General features: G+C 41.0%; 1 protein-coding gene across 5 annotated transcripts in view; it reads right to left on the minus strand.

Moving 5' to 3' along the window:
* LOC125763925 (hormone receptor 4) overlaps nt 1-20,953 on the minus strand; it is a 58,811-nt gene that overhangs the window by 16,225 nt on the left and 21,633 nt on the right. For all 5 annotated transcript variants that reach the window (XM_049427656.1, XM_049427659.1, XM_049427657.1 and 2 more), the window contains one exon: nt 17,186-17,270. In XM_049427656.1, the coding sequence (XP_049283613.1) occupies nt 17,186-17,270 (85 nt within the window). The remainder of the gene's footprint in view (nt 1-17,185; nt 17,271-20,953) is intronic.

The following is a 20,953-nucleotide window of genomic DNA, read 5'->3' on the forward strand; positions in this document are numbered from 1 at the left end:
CATTGTTTATATTTTTATTCATAATGTAGATAAATATTTGAAATTAATATTTATTCAGCTAACGCGGGTATATGTGAACGTTTTAAAATGAATTCCAATTCCATTTTTTCCTATGAATAAAACTCTAATGTAGGGATCAATATTATTATCAATAATATTTAATAATATTATTATTATTATCTTTATTCATGTGAATTATCCTGAAAAACAAAAAATACTCAATTCGATTAGCTTATTGGAATCACCAATAAATACAGTAGAACGTCGATTATTCGGGGTGCTCGGGACCGGACTGATACCGGTTTATTGATTTCCACGGGTAACAGTCCCTTAAATATCAAGGTCATTTATATATCTAGATTGGGGCTGCTCGGTCGTGCATGTGATAAACGGCGCCGGTCGACACGGCAGGAACGGGTTCAAATCCCATTCAGAGCGTCCCCCCGTAGCAAGGACTGAATATCCGGCTACGTGGTAAAAATAAGTCTAGTAAGCCAGAAATGGCCGACATGACCTGTACAGTCGTCGAAGCCAAGAAGAAGAAGTTATATATCTAGATAAAGCGTATATAATATCCATATACTGCACTATGCTAGCCCTTTTGATGCTCAAAATGATTCTGGATCAAGCAAATTATTATCAAATAACAATTAAAATTTTGAAAGTAAAACAGAATCATTTCAAATATATCGTTTGGTGACGATATTAATATTTTTAACCAACCAGACATCAGGGCAAATGTTCACCCACCCAAATGTTTTCGGCCCACGGTTAATGCGCTCGCCAGTTAATCCGCACTCGGATAATCGACGTTCTACTGTACTATTCTCTTGTGTGGAGACATTTTAGACCATTAAATTATTCAGTATTGGTTTATTGAATAATTGAAGCACTGATAAGATTAGAAGATGTAGAATTTTCTATCGACCGTTTTTGTCGTCTATCTGTTGAAAAGCGCTTGACAGAATACAAAATAATCCAAAAATCGTACTAATGATAATAAATGTTCAATAATTCCATAATGCTAATGATTATCCTAAAGTTAATGTAATGCGTATTGTCTAAGAAAAGGCGCAACACACAACCGTTTATTGCGTATATTTTTTTGTTGATAGCAACGCACTGTATAGCTCATCTATACCATTTGAAAATGTCATTATATACTCTTATTAATAGAAAGATCGATCATGGGTTCCTTTTGCATTCATTTTACCGTAGACGTTTTATAACAAGCCCATAAAATGTCCACTAAATCGCATCTTAATATTAATGCCTATTAACCGCAATACTTCAAGAGGAATACACATTTTCCTAATGACAGATAATACAACAATCGTTTTATTATTCTCCCCTTTCCGTTTCGTTCCTTGCCAAAAAAAAATATTACCACAGAAAACACATTGTAACACCGTGTGGCCAACAGGCAGGAAAAGGTAAATTCTACCGATTGAATGCGAAAAGCACAATTGAACACAATTTATCGATGCCACAACTGTAACCACTCTTTTTCTCACTCTCTCTCGGAATGGGTTGCTTTTTCGATTGGCAACCCATCGGCCGCATCGCAAGCAAAAGCTTGCTTGACCACGAAATTAATGGGACTTCTGGGCCTGGTGACCGCTGGCATTTGAGCACCGGGACCGCGAACCGAATCAAGTGGACGGTAATTTTATTGCAAAACCCGGAAATTGTTCTCATCCTCAAGTTTCATCCCCCAAAATGAAAGGGGGGGTGGGGGTTTCCACCAAACCCATCTGACATTAAATGGGATATTTTTGTGTGTGTGTGTGTATTTTTTTGTCCCATTTTTTGTCCGTTGTGCGTAATCAAACGATGGATGGTCGTCGCAAAATGATTCCATTCCTGTGCGCGCCGCGTCATCCTTATTGAAACATTCTTTAAGGATTTTTATGCATTTTTTTCTCTCTCCCCCCTGTATTGTTTCGGGTTTGCTTCATTTGTTAATGAAATGCTTGCAGCAACCAAAAAAAAAAAAAAAAACCGCGATCCCGATGATTTACGCGTATCCACCGAGATCCGGCTTATCCGATTATGCGCCCCATAAGTGATTAATCCACGATTTCGACATTCATTATGATAAGTGTCGTTGCACGATGGCACCGAGCGCACATCCGCCATCCGCCATCTCGATCGGTAGAAGGGTAGAAGAGATTGAAAGTATTATATTTGCTGTTATGCCAAAATTTGAATAATGCAATCGAACTATAGCGAAACGAAGGAGAGCGAGAGAGAGAGAAAGAGAGAACTTCAACCTTTTATGCACACACATAATGCAAAAGCGCCATTTTGACCAATTTGCATAAGGTTAATTTGAAACGACATCATTTGCAAATAAAGGCGCACAAATATCGACAAAGCCTTTTTGGAGCGCGAGCGCGCGCGGGGTCTGCGTGGAAAGTTGACTGAATAGTCGTCTTTTTAAGGAGATTGTCTTCTCGCACCCATATTAGCCAGAATGCAGGAGGTGTACATTAAATATGAAACGATCTCTACCCGCCCCGTTTCGTTTATCAGTTTGCTGAATGCAATCGTATTTTATTGCTGCAGTAAATGACGCACCCGCCCATAAAGCGACGTGGTTCTCACCCATTCGGCTAATTAGTTCAATTAAAAAACGCGAAGGGCTTGAAACAAAAATCGTTCTTAACCAGTCCACCAGTTCGATAGTACATTGGACTTGGTGGAGCTGGTGTACGATACCTTGTGCAAAAGTAATACACAGATGCAACAAGCAAACGCAACATCGTTGGGAAGTGAAACAGTGTCTACAGTGCACTCACACTAAACGATCCATTATTAATTCGTTCTCCGGGTTTGCTGGGTCCTTATGAAGCGAAAGGACAATGCTCCTAATCTGGTATTACGAAGCCATCGTCCATTGCCATATCTTGGCAAATAGAACGGGCGTTTGGACGGCGCCGGTAACGAGTTTTATTATGATGGACCTCAACTACACTAGCACATCCGCTGGAACTATGGCTGCTAGCTTCTCTGCTAGGGTCCGGATCCGGTGCATACACAATGTAAAACTGCAACATTGTTGTTCGGAACTTCGGAAGGAACTTTACCATAGATACTTCCTCACACTCTGCTGTATGTGTCTGACTTTCCTTGTTTCCTTATTTGTGGTTACTTCATCGAATTCGATTCGCTGGCTTTTTTTGCTACATCTGCTAGAACTTCTAAGCACAGAATAAAAACTCCACCCACAAATACAAATCACTTTTTCCCTCCGTACGCTCTGTCTCCCTTTCGTGGGCTTTCGTTCGATACCGTGCGAAGAAATTCCAAATCATGCCTTCCATCGTCGACCGGTGTTGGTAAGCGGACGCATACATATTTCATCAGCTCACATTTTTATTCCAATTACGACAGACGACGGCACTCGGACACAGGGCGCTAGGCACTAGTCTGGGGGGGAGAAACTTAACACCCACCCAGGTCTGCAAAACGACCGAGTCTCGAGCGTCGGTAACGTAAGCAACACAAAACGAGATGGAGTGGAAACGATTTTTGCATAATCCAAGGGACATGAATTTTAACAGCCCCCCAGCACAAGTATCCTTCGATACCGCTTTTCGTTCGCTAGACAATAGCGTCCTCTTGCTCTTATCTGAAGATACTGCTTTTTGTTGTTGTTGCCTTAGTCTTTTGGTTATGTGCGTTTATGGTTCTGCAAACAAACAAAAAAAGTTTGCCAAGCTAACGTGGCAAAACAAAAAATAAAAATAAAAAACCAGGACAAAAACAAAATTATATACAAATGCAATGGACGTCTCGATGGAACGTTTCTGACGCCTACCGCTTTCACTTGATTGATTGCTTAATCGAGCGGCAAGCGGTTTCGGTACGGTAACGAATCATCTTTTGATCAAATGTAATTGGGTGCTCAAGTGAGGAATAACGACTTTCGATAATGTAACACATGTCATATGTGTTGCGTAATTTCTAATATGTTTAAAAAGTTTCTGGAATTATTATTATTATTATTCAAATAATATAATAATATTATTTTGTCCTCTTTCGGTTATAATTTGCATACATCAAATATGATTATCTCTAGGGATAAAAATTATCGTTTCTTCAGAGCTCATGAACTAGCACATGTTGAAATATTTAGGAGCAGATTATTTAGAGCACAATTTAACTTATTTTTTTAAAGAAAGATTCTGACGATATTTTTTTAAAAAATTTGTTATAAACGGAACGAATTTATAATTTAATCCGAACATCCGAGGAGCAAAGATGCATTCATCAACTAATAGAAGAAATAGTTGACAAAGTAAATATGTGCATGGGCATAGGGCACAGTGGTGGTCAATCAAATAAGACAAACCAGTAACGTAATGTAATTCAACTACACCAAATAACCATCTTTTGATTTTGCTTAAAATATCAAGAAAAATTTTAGTTGTGAGCAATGCAAAAGTATTGTAAACAGTCCTAATTAATCTAAGATTTGTACTAATATATCTGTTCCTTCCTAACACGTTTATGTATTATGTTTTTGAAGAAAAAAACGGGTCCCAAGTTCTACGTTGATAATTAAATTCCGTTGAATTATGTTAGAATTAACAAAAAAAATTCATTACAATAGATATAGATTTTTCGAAATAACGGCTCGTAACAGAAGAATGGGGAAGTGTATGTGAAAAACATTTTCGGTTCGACACGACAGAACTGTGTATCCCATCTGCATCGTCCCAACCTTACAAGGACTCACTATGCGGCTATGGGGCAAAAAAAGTCTATTAAGCCAGAAATGGCCGGCTGGACCTGTAAGGTCGTTCATCCAAGAAGAAGCCAGAATTGGCCGGTGTGACCCTTAGAGGTCGTTAAGCCATGAAGAAGAAGGACAGGATTGAATAATTTCGTATAAGTATGTAAGTTAGAATCATTGAGGATTTGTTGCAGGAATTTGAATTGAAATTCAAGTAGAACTTGTAGATGTGGAATATTTCGAAGCTTCTGAATCTTTTTCATTTTGAAATTGCTTTCATATTCTAAGTCTTTTATTTGTGAATAGAAATGCTTCACACCGAATTGATTAAAACCTTGCAAAACATTAAGAAACGTGAAAAAATCATGTATTCCACTTCAACTTGAAATATATCGAGAAATCAAAAATCTTGTTTCAAAACTGCCAGAACTGACTACATCATTAAATTATTATTCCTTTATTAGTTGTATTAGCTGTTAGCGTAGAGACGTGAGATTGCCTATTATTAGTGAAACTGGTCTTACTTTATCGACAACCACTGTACGTGTGACTTAAACGACTTTAAAACACAATTGTTCACAGTGCTTACCCAAAATTCATTAGCCAGAAGGTAAAAACATTTAACATTCAAACAACACACAACCCTTCTCAGACTTCTAACCCACATTTGTCGGGATAATCAAATAAAGCAAAATTGCCCCAGCCCCCTGCAAAACATCGTGCTTCACTATGCAACATTGTACCAACAAATGCTTCACTTTCGACATGATTGCGCAATCATTTGCCGTTCGGAAAAAGGTGCTCAACTGTCTGTGCCGTTCTTCGCAACATTGTCACACCCGTTTGTGCCGGTCGAACCCTCGTTCGTGGCCGGTAAAGTGATTCGAAAATTGTCATTAGATGGAGCAAATTTTACCGTTTGATTTGCTCATCAAACTTTCAACCAGTAATCCACCAGTCAATCAGTCAACTCCGAGCCTGAAAGTCAGTCAAGTTAGATCCAGCCCGTTGTCACGTGGTCTTTCAATCATTACATGGACCTTACCCAGTCCCAATGTTCCCTCTATCTACACCCATAAGCATAAAGGGAATGGAACATTAAATTTCAAACCAAATCGCTTTCAAACATCTGCAATCGCTTGAAGAAAGCTTCGAGAACCGGTACCGGTAGTTCCCAAGTGCCGGGAAGGTGGAAAAACTAAAGGTGGAAAAGCTATTCAACGCATTTTACCTGCTTTTGCGACCGTGCAAGAATTTTATGAGCCGTGAATTTCGCGTTTGTGCTCGATAATCTTCGACCAGGCCTTACTTTCCCACAGTCTTGGAAAGGGTGGGGAGACTTCTAAAGGGAAAGTGCTGTGTGCGTGTGTGTGTTGGTTGTGCAGGGCGATAAAAATTTAACCATAAAAAGTTTTTACTGCCTGCGCACCAGGCCGGACACACCGAAATGGATGCAAAATGTTACACAGTCGTTGTGTCGCTTGAGGAAACATTCGATCCGCCAGCGTTCTGAGAGCTTCCCACTACGGCGGATGGGATGGAACAAGAAGCTTAAGGGAAATTTTCTCCCAAAAAGTAAAAGATTTCTTTTTCATAAAATCAACTTCCAAACGCATCACTGCGGATCAACAGCTCTGGTGGGGTAAAGCCTTTTCCATCAAATTTCGGCAATCAGTGCACATCGCAAGCTTAGTTCGGTGTTGGAGATTTTCCATTTCCCATTTGGCTTAAGTCAAACATACATATATACACAGACACATACACACAATAAGATATAGAGTAAAGTTTTGCAGCAGAAGCAATACCACGAATGAAAAGCGATTTCCACGCAGGCAATATCGACGGAAACCGTTATCGAAATGTTGGATGGTTTCGGAAGTGGTGTTTTTTGCGGAAGAAAGAAAACAAAAAAAGGCACACACACTAACACTTACACCCTCAAATCCTAGTGCCATACTGCCTGGAGCGTAATGGTGTGAGTGAGTTGGCGGAAATTTAATTAACTTTCGGTAAAGTCCTTGACCGGAAGAAGTTCAACATGCCGGGGACAAGCCTGCCGCATGTAGTTTGTCGTTATTGTGCTGATGTAGGCCTGATTCAGAACTTGTGTGTGAAAGCAATCGATTGGGCTATGGAAATAAAAGGTACCTAACGATTTGTTTTTTATCTGCTTAAGATAAGAAGTTTAACTTCATTTCTTTCATAAAACAAATAGGAAAAACAAAAAGGCACAGGATGTAGTAAAGTGATTTTTTCCTGCTCTAGTGCCGGTGGTGACCATTCTAGCACCAATGAAAACCCCTCCCTAATCATGAATTTAACAACAGCTTCTTTTAATTATGCAATGGCAAATGTCCATTTCGGAACAGTTTCCCATACGCTTCAGCATACCCAACTGCATACGGTGCAACGACACAGCCGGAAAACCGGACGTAACCGTCCATGACCAACAGCTCGGCCATGGTACCGTGCATGGTTGTGCATCCAAAAGGTAAGATCAAAGTGGAAACCCCAGCCCGCGCGTTGTGTGTGTGTTGTTTGCCAGTGATAAAACGCTGTGGAAAATAAAATTTCATTCCAGCTGTACCCGTGTGTGCAACACGATACCGGGCGCCTCCATCGGTTCGCCAGAAAGGATCCTTCAAACAAACAAACGGTGACGCTGGTGCCGCGAAACAAACACAAAATGCACATCGGCCCAAACGGTGAGAACGATAAAAGTCATCTAGTGCGAAACGGGACGAAAGCATATAATTGATGTTAATTGAATAATTTAGTCGCCGTGCTTCACCACTAAAAGCGAAAGGCGAAATAATGCTTTCATCCGCTCGCAACTAAAACTCACCGGGTGCATTTCTAGTGGACAGAAAGCACAAAACAGGGCCTTGACGTTGGTCCGTTCAATATTGTACAAGACAAGCCATAATGTAATTATTCGTAATAAATATTAGCCGCTTAGTTGCGCTTCAATTTGTTCGATCAAAGACTTTTCTTTAAACAATTTTCCCCATATTTCCACCGAGTTTGTTTACTCGTTCGGCGGATCTGTGTTGATGTGTTTCGTTTTTTTTCTATACACTTCATTTGCATTATTCAATTAACCAATGTGAATGTGTGTCGAAGAAAAAAACCGTTTAGCTTAACGAAGCAAGGCGTCTCCATCAGAAGGAGGAAAGCTTTTTTGTTTAAGCATTCCTCGTAACTTGAATGATAATGTTTCGCGCAAGTGAAGTTCAATAGAAAAAAATGATTATCATGACTGTTTTAACATGCCACGAGTATATATATGTTAATCACGTTTACGAAACACAATATAAATTAATATTACAATATAATCAAATTAATTATGCAGGACGGAATAAAAATAATTAATTTCTTTGTGATATTGAAAATGGTAGCAATTTATTTTTCACTTTAATATCGCTAGATTAATTATTATTTAAAGTTAATGACCAATTTTAATTTTTTTTTCTTAACCGAAAAAACATTCTTTAAAGGATCCGATGGAGGCGCCTGGTGTCTCAAGTGCGAACCGAAGGCTCCATGTGTACAATAAATAACGCAACAGCTCGTAAGCACGAAAACAGATGAGGTTGAACTGTTTCGGACGAAATATTATGTTAATGGTTCTAAAACAAAACCAAACCGCACAATCGCAAGATAAACACCAGCACAAAAGTGCTTATGTTAACCAGTAATGATAACGATAGATGAAAAGCGGGAAGGGAGGAGGGTGATCGAAAAGGATACACAATGGCGACCACGCTAAAGAGCATCTCTTCATTGCGCTGTAATGTTCATTTACCCGATTTAAGGGAGGCAAGTGAACCGAAGGCAAACAAAACATTCGTGATAGAAAGAGAATCCAATCCCGTAAGAGAGCCTGTGTCCCAAGTCTTCTACCATGGCCACAGATCCCGGAATCTCGGTTCTATTTTTAGATAAACGCTACACACAGACACACACACGCAAAACACACACGGAAGCACAACATAAAGTTTGTATGTTTCTTTCTAAACGGGAGGAAGCTCAAACCTCAGTGACGCCGTTCGCCAGCAAAAGGGAGGAAAAAAGGAAAGCAATCCATTCCATACAGCATCATTGCCCGGGAGTCATTGCCGGAAGGATCAGTATTTGAAGGTTATCCCCCAAGCGGTTAGCCCTAGGGAATGGGGAACCTGTTTTTTCCCGTTTTTCCCGTTTTCCGTTAGCCTTTCAAGCTTCGTTCATTTTTCAGTTGCACATCGTTGGAGCATAATAGAGAAGTGTTTGCTCAATCGCGAGATGTTGATACGACGATCGGGAGCAGCGCAATCGTTTGTTTGACCTTTTTTTTCCTTTGCCTATTCTCTTGGTTTTTTTTTTCATCGTAACTTCTCTTTCTTTTTTTCTCCACATCTAAGCTAAAGGAATGTGTTTACGATATTACGCGAAATACCAGTAAAAACATCTTCCCGTTCCATGCCGACCAAGTAGAATGTAGAGAAAAAGAGAGTGAGAAAAAAAGAGACACAAAAACGTTGGCAAAACGTACAAAAATTGATTTCGACGATGGATGGCATTGTGTTGTACGATTGCTTTTGCCGTGAAAAGCTAGCAGAGTGTTTTCGGGAATCCCTATTACTGCCACCGATTTGCTCGCTCTTTCGATCATATGCGCGGAAAAATGCTCTCTCTTACTCGCTTTAAGGCACGCTTGCGCATACCATTTCAGCGTAATGGTCCTACGATGATACACTCGGAAGGTAGCAGCATAACCAACGTACCGAACCTACTAAAAAGCCGGTGGAGAAATGTGAATGAACGAGCGGACGCATGCGCCCCGTTAGCGACGTGCTACGAGCACGGAGGAATTTTACGATATCGCAAACCACCCCCCTCAAACCGCCACCCCTCTCCTTGCTTACGTCCCTCAATTTCCCTCCCGTAAGGCTCACCCCCTCGCAGAACTCGCGCAACCAACCGGGCTCCCACCCACCCCGAATCGGTTGCAAACGACGCTCATGCATAAAGAGTAGTTTGCTTAGACGCTTTACTCTCGCTGCACCACACACTCTCACGATTCGCGGTAAAGAGCGTAGATTGTGTCACAACCATTGCCCCCCTCTTCGACTCCACACCCCCCCCCCCCCCCCCCTTCCTCCCACTATGGCCCAACAAACGGCGGCCAGACACTCATAACCGGCCACTACTATCAATGAACTTTGGCTGCCGTTGGCATCTAACAACGACTTCGACTACGGGGGACCGGAGCACTCGGGCACTCATCGGCTGTACGAGAGTAAACCGATTTCTACGTGAGAAAAACATCACTCACCCTTGCTTTTTTTGGGGTGGATGTGCTGTTTTGCAAGGGCAAAAAAAAACATAGTAAAATAAATCGCATAAAAACGGCAACACAAAAACATCACCAAAATGAGTGCCATTTACGGATCCTACGCCATTACACACCGCACAATGGGACGAAGCGGCAAACGAAACGGCACCGGAAAGAAGGGTGAAGGTTTTGAGGGTGCGGGCAACGTACGTCAGAGAAATTGTAGTGTTTTTCTTAGCGTAAATGCCCGTTCCTAGTCGATTTTCTCGGTACGCTTGCCCCAGCGAGAGCACCTTGAGTGGAAGGAACTCCGTGCTGTTACACTTTCTGTAGATGCATGCCAAGGTTCATCGTACAGTGCGCGTGCAGCTTCCCGATTTTCATCGATAATAGTTTAGATAATTTGTCCTTGTAGGAAAGTGTTTTTTATAATGCAGAACTAAAGAAACCAATTAAAATAGGTTGCAATACATGTAACCTTAAAAAAGCACGATAGAATTGTATAACAAAAATAAAGAATTATATAAATGTACAAAACTTTACAATCAAAATTTTATAATCAAATCGATATAAAAACAAAAAAATAATAGCAATAAAACTAAAATAAAACAATAAATAAGAAACAATAGTAAAAAAAAAGGATAATAAACATAATTATTAAAAAAAAAAACAAAATATATAACAATTAAACAACATACAGACTAAATAAAATTAAAAAAAAAACCTAATGTCATTTTAATAAACTTGTAAGAATGTAAATTAAAAAAAAAACGAATAAACATTGACAACAAAAATTTCGAATCGAATAAACCAATCCAGTAAATTACACTTTTAGTTCGGGATACTAAAAGAAAGCTGAAACAAAAATAATTCCTGCATCCATTCATTCTACCGACAAGTTTGCTACCAATAAGAGTTCAGATACTTTTGCCAACATTCAAAACTTCCATTCAGAGACATTTGGCTACAAAACAAACGTTTTTCTCACAATCGATCTACGCGCAAACAATTTTCGATCGAATTGTAACACGCAACGAATGCGTTACATCACGCACGTCGTGCAGAAAAAGAAAGGCACACACGAAATTGCACCTTAAACCCATCCCATCTCTGTGTACTTCCCGTCGGTTGATTCTAATAATATCCGACTGCTGCTGATGCTGCTACTACACCTAAATCGGTTCAATCCCCCTTCAATCACTTGCCGCACACACTAGTGCATAGCAGTTGTGGTGAGGAGCATTTCACAGTCGTGACTAATGAACGAAAATCCGTACCACGCTTAGATGGGCGTGAAGGAATGTTTCAGCCCGAAAACAACCGTGTGCCAAGTACACGATCACGGCGGGCAGCATGTAGTACTCGTGCGATCCGCAAAACGTTCAATGAATAATGCTCAAAAGATCATTGTACACGTTTGAGATGATTATCGTGATCATTCATCATTTTTCGTGTTTAAATCTGCTATAATAACCTGTACGAGTTTTTTTTTATTTTCCCCATCTGTCCCATATCGATCATTATTAACATCAAGCACAAATAGATGCTTTTAAACGACCGAGAAATAAAGTTGTTTTATTTCCTTTCCTTTATTCTTTGTTTTTTTTTGCATCCACCCTACCTAAAACACGATCATGCATAGGAACCAGGAACGTTAAAAAGACGTCAACCATCAGCCCCGAAATGTGCAGTGTGGCAGTGTGGTAAGGGATCATAAAATGTAATAAAAATGAGATGCGATTTGTGAAACGCCGGCTCTACTACCCCGGTGCCCATTAATTCCAACTATATTGCATTGCGGATTATGGAACCATAATAGCAAATCATCCGCCCCAACCAACCAAAAAAAAAAAACAACTACGGCTTCCGTTCCATCCATTCGGGCTTAAAGCGACTAAAAAAGGGTGGCCCAAACCGACAACCCCGCACCCGTTTTGGTCTAATGATATGATTTGAACCCTTTTTTGCGTTCAGTTCAGTGTTTAGGTCATCTGTTTGGGGCCTTCGCTGGGCGGGGAGGCGCTTTGGAGCAAAGCAATACGTCGGTTCGTTCGTCCTTGGAGTGTCCTTTCAAGGTTCCGACCTGCCCGGGTCGACATTTCAAACGGCACGAGAATCATTACCCGAGTACTCAGTGAGCGTATCCACATCCCCCTTTCCGTTCGTGCCCTTTATCGCCCTCACCAAAAAGGAAAACAGCGGCTCCACAAGTGCAAAGCGGTGAGTGCTGTAAAACAAAAAGGGCTATATAATCTTTTATACAGAACCAAACTGTCTTTTAATCCGTAGAACCTGTGTTTCTTCCTCCCAAACCGGGGAGCTATTCCTGGGTGAAGGGAGATACTAACCTGTACCATCAGACGACACATCATCCAAAATATAAGCGAATTCGAATGTACGCACTGATCGGAAGGAATGGTACACACTAACTAAAAGGGATCACAATTCAAAACCGGATACTTCGGAGATGACAAATTAAAAGAAAGTAGAACCACTCGCATTTACTTCTTCGCATGGAAGAGAAGTTTCCCAGGATTTTTGGTTCTGCTCTGTAGTGTTTTGGGTACGTCCAACCGCTACAAAAGGCTTTTTACTGCTCCTGCCTTGGTATAAAATACAGCCACACAACCCATTTGTTCTGCTACAATGAAAAATCCATTTCCGACGGTGCTACCCGACACACTTCTAAACTTCCACTCGCATCGCAATCGCCCACACAACAAAACGCGTTGTTATTTCTTCCTTTAGCACAGTTAGCAGCCGAAACGACCTGTGCACACCTTCCCACCGTTTTGCCACCAACGGCTGAGGATGGAAAAGGATTATTTTCTTGGAACACCTTCGCAACCGTAAAGAGGAAAATATATCATAATTAAAGGGAGTTATTTCACAGTCAAAAGAATGCGAAACCTCTCCACATCGCTTTCGCTTCCACCCCCCAAGAAACACACCGTTTTTTTTTCTCCCTTGCTTTTGCCTTACCCGGCTGTAGGTAGCTGTTTCGAGGGTGGCATTCCTTCAAACACCTTTGCAAGCAACGGAAAATTTTCACTAAGAAATCACAAAGAAAGGGACGAAAGAAGAACAAAAAAAAACAGGAAAAAGACCTAAACAAATTGTGCGCCACTGTGCGCAGACGGCAGCAACACGGTCGCCGGGTTAGGGACGGGGGGGTCTGTAGTTTATTTGCCACCATCAGGAAAAATAAAACGATCGTGCAAATGGCGATGAAAACATGGTGCGCTTGCTGTACCGTAACCAGCAAGCGAATGATAACACTCACTGCTCTTGTGATGGCGATGGACTCCAGAATCTTCATTCTGGACTAGCCACCGAAACACACACACAGACACAAGTCATCCTTTCAAATAGAAAAAAATATCTCAACACCGACCACTCTCCACAACCGTACACAAATCTTAATTACGAATCGTTTCCACTTTTGCTCTTGGCACTGGCACGTGAAGGAGTAAAGCGCCAAGGATAACAGCAAGGATAACGAGAAGCAAAATGGCCTCTAAGATGGCAGCCCGGTGACAACTGGTTCGTGACGAAAAATGGTGACTTTTCGAAGAAGTTATCCTTTTCTTCCAACTTCCTTTGCTATTTCCTTTTTTCTTTGCAATGGTGAACTTCCCACTGACCACAAGCGTTCCAAGTCTTGGCAAAACGGCTTAGCGCTACTGTAATCATCCTCATACTTTAACCAAACGAGTAAAATATCCCCCAGACACAATCCGGAGTGTGTGTGTGTTTGTGAGAGTGGTTCGGACGTTTGCTTTAATTGCAGCAAATCAACTTCAAACTCAGTCGACCCGGTGGCGCCCCCGGAGAACTCCCATCAACTCCCCAGGCACCCTCTCGGCAGGGCATCCCCTCCAGGGTTGGGCCGATTTTCCGCTGAATGTCAAATACATCCGGACAGCTGGCCAACGGAAGGATTCGGAGTAAACCCAAGCGCACACTGACGACATTCACCGAACCAGTGCAATTTTCACGCTTACGTTGAGTTGCCATACGCCTTCTGCCGGAAACTGGGCACTGGGAATGGTGGTGAGCTTTCTACAAAGCCGTGCACAAATTGTTTCGCCAGCCATTAGCAACAATTACGCCAAGATGAGTTTGTTTATTGAGGCGCCCCGTTAGGCAGCCATGGTTGTTTGAGAGTTCGTACGGGGTCCGGGGCACGGCATGAATGGGGGGAAGGTAGGTTAATAATTTTCTCCGTACGCGTACCGGACCCAACCCATCCGAAATGGGCCGAAGTGGAAGTTAGCAATTTTTGGGGGAAAAGTTTTGCCAAACGTCAACAACTTTGCAAAACTCAAAATAGCAAATTATATCGGTTTGGTGTGGTGGTTTCGTGTTGCGAAGTGTTGGAGTAAAATTGAAGGAGAACGAAACAAAAAAAAGACACGACAAAAGAAATAATGCGAAAACAAGCTTACAGAAAAGTGTATGCAAACATGCTTATGACAAGACCGGACACACCGAAATGTAAGCAAACAAACGCAACTCACAAATTTACATTCGGTTCGGTAGGAACATAAATACAGAAGGACAAACCGCAACATATGCGTCTGCATGTAGTTCTCCCGGGTTTATTAATTTAAATTGCCAAATTGCAGCAAAACCGTTCACAAGCTGGGGCAGTGGTGCTGGGTGTGACTATAACTATGGGTAGATCTTTGGCTGTAGCGACGACTGTCACCCACTTTCAATGTCACACGACGAAATACGCTTATTCTGCACGTTCGACTTGTGTGCGGATGGCGCTTGTTATTCTATGACAGTGGTCAGCAAGCTATGTAGTGCTCAGAAAAAAAAAACAATTTTATCATAATTGTTGAATGTTCTTATTTTATAATTAAATATCGCCCACCTTACATGGAAAACTTACAGGGAAACGCAACTGATATGGTGCTATGAACCCCAAAATCGAATTTACAGAACAACGCAAATGAATATGAAAAACGCACCAGTTGATATTGAAACACCAAATAAGTTACCGAATCGGTAAAAAATATTATAGCATTGCTTGCAATTGAACGTCAAATGGGCAGAATGTTAAAGCGTTCAGATAAGTATTATATTGTTAAATTTTTGTGTTAAAATGACGTCTTCAAAAAGTCGCTTTTGACAATAAAATTATCTTATTCTCTTTTAAGTTTATTTCCAAATACTTGCAGTTCTTCAATGATCCAATGCATGTAACTGTTTACTTTCACGGCTTCCAAGCTTGCCGACCACTGTACCGACATATAGAGCTGCTGTTTTCAGAGTCTAATCACTTTTTCTGCAAATGAACGCACAATGTATGGCCCACTAAATATCAGCTGCTACAGAAAATTACCCCGGCTCGTAGGGTCGTAGCAAATTTGAACGACTCCAGTTTCACATTCAACTAGTGTGCCAAAAAGGTTGCCAAGTTGATGGAAACCAGTCCATTTCGCTCCCGCAAAGCGCGACAACATCAACACAGACTGGTAACCATTAAAAATAACTGCAAATGATTGCAAATAATATCTATTTCCTTCAATTCTGCTTGATTCCCCTTTTGACCGTTCTTTTCCTATGTACAGGGTTACTTAATGGTGGTAGAATAAAACAAAAATGAGCGTCTCACGCCGTTATGATATGCGCCAAAGTTTAAAAGTTACATTAATTCATGCGCCCCAGGATTCCGATTCGTTCCATTCAGCGCTTTTGTCGAGTTGGATTTTATTTTTTTGCGGTTTTTTTTATTTTTCCCAACCGCCTCTTTCACCTACCGGCGTTTAAGATGACGTAATAGCGCTTTGAACAAACCATATGTGGTCTCTTTATTCACTCTAGCGAACACAGCTGATGCAGATGCAACTGCACAGTGTTTTCGAAAATCACTAACTGTGCAATTTTGCGAACAAACAAACGTGAAACCCTGAGCGTTGTTTGTGTTTCCTATTTAGTCAGCATTTTTTTTTTCAATTAGAATGTTTTGCATGTTATAATAATTTTACATTGATTCAATCGATTTGATTGACGTCGTCAGTGAGAAAATTCGAACACGCATCGATCGTCAAATGTTACAAATCAGCTGTTAAACTTATTATCACGAATAATTTTAATACCTTTTATTGCGTGAAACGACACTCAAAACATACGTGATTTTTATATTGTACACGCTCGAACGATTGTTGATCACATTAGTAAGCCTTAACACACCGTTAACAAATTAGCACCTCTTATTTTTGTTAAAAAAATGGGAATATCCTCTATACTGGATTACGCCTGATACGAGAAACAGCATAAATCACGGCTTCCATTAGCGACACGATAATCTTTCACTCTGAGACTCTTCTTAATTTCTGTTGTCGTGTTATCAAAATAGTTCTGTTAGCATACTTTAAATTCTCTCCCTACAGCCAATCATAAATGGGCGAAGATCATCAATTAGAATGATTCTAATCACATAAATACTTGAGAATCACGTATAGATACTGAAGAATAGAGCCAAGACTATGATAATTGGCTTATGAACACTAAAAGCAACCATTTTTTCCCCGGTTGAATTTTTAGTTTAGTGTTTGACAAATAAACTTCAAAATTACATATTTCATTTCAACTTCTTTTTTTTGTTGCTTTCCTCATAAACACACCACCCGCTAAAGGAAAAATAGCGCCTTTTATGGAAAGACACACATACAATTCATGCTCCTTATTACATCCCGGCCAAATTGTATTCCCAAGCACGTGCCATAAAAATGCCGGCAAAGTTACGCCAAAGGACAGCTCGCTTGGCGGCAAAGGAGCTGAACCACAACAGTTGCCGGATGAGAAAGTGCGCTCGGCGAACCAAGGCAGCGTCACAAAACCATACACGGAAGATGCCAGTCCCGGGGTACGCTTTCTCCTTACAGTAACGAACCGGCGCTACGACAAAACATTGCAGTCGTCGTAAAACTGAAGCAACTTAAACTGGCCCAAAAGTTTGATGCTGCCTGCATGCTGGGACGTGGTGTGGGGTCAGACAAGGAGCGCCCTATCGCGGGGGCACACGAAACAACCCTCCCCAATGAGAGAGAAAAAAAGAAGGAAGCGAACACGAACAAAAAATACACAATGATAAAAACGGTGCAACTACTTACTTAGCTCCATCTCGTGCTCCTGTATCAGGTCGTCTTCCTGATCCAGGTCACCATCGGACTCGGTGCCCGAGTCGTGACCGTCAATCTGTTGGGAGTAGAGAAGAAAGAGAGAGAGGGCGCGTTTGTTAGTTATGTCCTGCAAGTTGGGATACGGCTTTAGAAAGGTAGTAATGTCGGAGGGAGGGTGATGTTGAAACAGAGAGGCTTTACTTTAACTGCTGCATAGTAGGGTGGCAAATGCTCCATTTGGCGTTTGGAGTGCTGCCAGGACAATTTTAATCATGAACGGTGTAATATTTCGCCTTAACAACATTAGCTTCAATCAGCGATGCAACTACGACGTTGGGATGGAACCTTACATTGTTGAGAAACTTGGATTCACTGGGAAAAATAGAATTATAATGGTATACTCCACTATCAGACTCATAGTTTTGTGCCATGGCATGGGGTCTGGTACACAGATGATCCATGAATCCTAATCTTGGTAACTGAATCGACTCTAAGATCTACTTTTCCAGCTGACAATTATGTATATAACTCTAATCAAGTCTCTCAAGTCCATAACCAAATATGATATTTTCTAAAGAATTTTTATAACAAATTCAACACCTCATTGTATTTTGTTTATTAATATTTACTTACAATAAGTCGCCCAATATGCGCTACTCTTCTTCTCAAACATTCTCACCCAACAAAGAAATTTAAATCTCTCCCTGACTATATCATCTTGCTTTCTAGAATGTGACTTACTATCCACAAAATATCTTTCTGTCACCTTCAAACATCGATCGACACTCCCACTGATTCACTTTCTGCAAGATGCGCTTGCCGTTGAAGAATTCCCGAAGAACTTCAGAATATAGCGGCCTCCAAACTTTCAACCGCAAACACACGGCAACGGTGGAACGATATGAATATCCATTTTCAAGATGAGCATTGCCGGACACACTGTGTAGCATGTGCCTTTCGATGTAGCAGCAGGGTAAGACGGTGAGAGGGATCTTTTCTCCCAAGAAGAAACCCTAAGGCATTCGCCCGTCGCCCAATGCGTTGCGCTCGTCCAAACACGGCAGGGATGGGCAAGGTACAACCGATTACACATTCCTGTGCTAAGTGTTTGACTATCATTCCCGATGCGGTGCAGAATACATTATATTACTCGTATTTATATTTCATTTTGAGCTACAGCAGTTTATTTACTTACGGGACTGAGGTTCGTGTTTCGAAGCCGCAACTCGATAGCCCCCCCCATTGGACCGGTTGTCGTTCGGCGTTCTTTACAACAAAAAGCACACGCTGAACTTACGACGATCAACGATTTTTCCGCGGATCGCTGGCACGAAGGAATACCAAATAAAAGTGGAGAAGCAAGACAGAAGGAAGAAAAAAAAATGGCAAGGTTGGCTCTCGCGTGGTTTTCGGCAAGAACCAGTTCGTTCGCGGCGTTCTCTTCGCGTTTCGCGTAATTTCGCTTACCACGTACAAACGCTTCAAACGAAAACAGGCGACGCACAGAAAGGCAACCGTCGCTTTGTGTTTCCTTCTATTCGCCATTTTCACCTAATACCCTCGACACGCTCGCCCCTATCACAACCACCTTTCTAGTAGCGTCAAAACGAACCCGGTGCCTTTCCTGCATCAAGTGACTTCTATTTCACCTTCCTTTCGCTCGTGACTTCGAACATTTTCTGTGTCTCCACCGGCCATCATCCACCCCTTTCCCAACGCCAAACCGTTCTAGCCATTCATCTTGGGCGGTTCGTTCTCTCCAGAAGAACGGAACACGTCGATGCTTGAGAGGTGAAGCGATTGCACTTCTCGGCGCAAGTGTTACCTCACCAACCTCTGTCTCTGTATCGATCAGGCGGGTTCTCCGGTTCTTATACTACGACCACCATTACTACTACTACTACTACTACTTGCAAAACCTTACAACCATGTCTTACCGGTTCACTATGAAACTTAACCCTCTCACCCTTATAAGAACAAAAAAAACTTGATCAGACTGGTAAGATAGAAGAAAGAAGGAACACAAAAACACACAATCATCTGTTCGTTCTTGTATCGCAATCTTGCTCACTCGCACTGTTGTTGCAGTAATACAGCATCTGAAAGATGCGGTTCTCTCTTGGCTCACGTTTCTAGTGGGAGGCAATCGTTTGTAGAAGTCCCGGATTGCGTCAAACCCTTCTTCCCCAACCGTCCTTCCCCACCCGGGGTGGGGGGCTTTTTGCAAACCCCAAACCCACCCATCCGCATCACATCCCCCCTGTTTCGGCTACGACGTGCTTCCAAAACACCGAATGACGTCCATTCGACGACTACGGCCAAAATGGTACGGAACCAGTGCGCGATCAGAACGACAGCGCTGTGATGAAGTAAGCCAGAGCAACGGGTACGAGAGCATTAAAGTAATGCCGGTTTGCTGCTACACGACGAAGATGAATGTCTGTGCAAGTTCGCTTTATTTGTGCTCGGTTGATATTTTAACAATGTCAACTGTAAATTACTTTGCTTCTTCTTTTTTTTCTTGCTTCTTTTCTCGCACCAGGTGTAACATGACGGTGCTACCGTTTAAGCTTACTTATGACATGGGCACACCATAAGCAAAGTGCAAATGCTTTTCATAAACCAGTTATTAATGGTTATTTTTATATTACTCTAAACCAGCAAGATTGTCTGTGTCGTCCGTGTGTGTGAAGATTCTTTATAAAGTTGGTTATTTTATTTATTTTCTTTTTAATTTTTGAATTCGTTTCATTTATTTTGAAAATGAGTTTGCTCGTTACTTTTATTTCCAGTTTGTTATCTTTTTTATCTCTTACTTTTATGTTTGCTCTGTTTACAAGTCGGATTATAATGTTTTGATTGTTTGTTTATATTTTTATTTAAATGTTTAGTTATTAGTCAGTTTTAGTTATTAAATTTGCCTTATCAACTTATTATTATTTTTGAAGCTTTTAATTATCTCATTCTGTGTTTTATTTATTTACCTATTCTTTTATTAAACTATTTATATTTTTTTCTCTTGCAATTCTTTTTCGTCTTTCAGTATAAAATTAAATTTATAAATAGTTTTATTACTTTTACTTCAAATAACAAGAGTTATTTTAAATTTACAGACACAAAATAATTAATTTAAAGTGTCAAAAGGACACTGTCACACACTTTTAAACTGTCATTAACATTGTACCAAAGGAATTTGGGTACAGCAAATTAAGAAAGGTTTTACTGTACACACATTAATTTCAACATTCGTCATCAACATAAAAAAATGTCTCGCCATCGAGACACAAAATCAATTTTACACCACTTTTATCACCACTTTTTGGAGACAATTGCAGGTACCTTTTCAAGGACAGTTGTGGCATTGTGTAACAATTAAATGGTACTGACCAAAAATTAAATATTACTCCAGTTAAACTCTCTCTAGTAAACAAGAAACAGAAACTTTCGGGAGCACCTTTCACGAAGCTTGGTAATGTTTTAAGTGACAGTTCGCATGCACCGTCCCAGTACCGGAGGTCAAGGTTAATGCGCGTTTTGGCATAGCCTGACCCCTCTTGTTTGCCACGAGATGTAGTTTAGTGAGCATGTTCCACATTTCCGTGCCGTTAGACGGAGTACACGAAACAATAGAGCCTCTTCGTTTACTGCTTACATGAAATTTGGTCATTTTTCTCGCGCAACATACCGTGACCGTACCGTGGTGCAGGGTGCAAAAACCTGGAGAAACTAGCTAGCTAACTTTTACCACAATTCTTACCC

This window comes from Anopheles funestus, chromosome 2RL (assembly GCF_943734845.2).
Source record: "Anopheles funestus chromosome 2RL, idAnoFuneDA-416_04, whole genome shotgun sequence".
In the NCBI taxonomy this organism is placed as follows: domain Eukaryota; kingdom Metazoa; phylum Arthropoda; class Insecta; order Diptera; family Culicidae; genus Anopheles; species Anopheles funestus.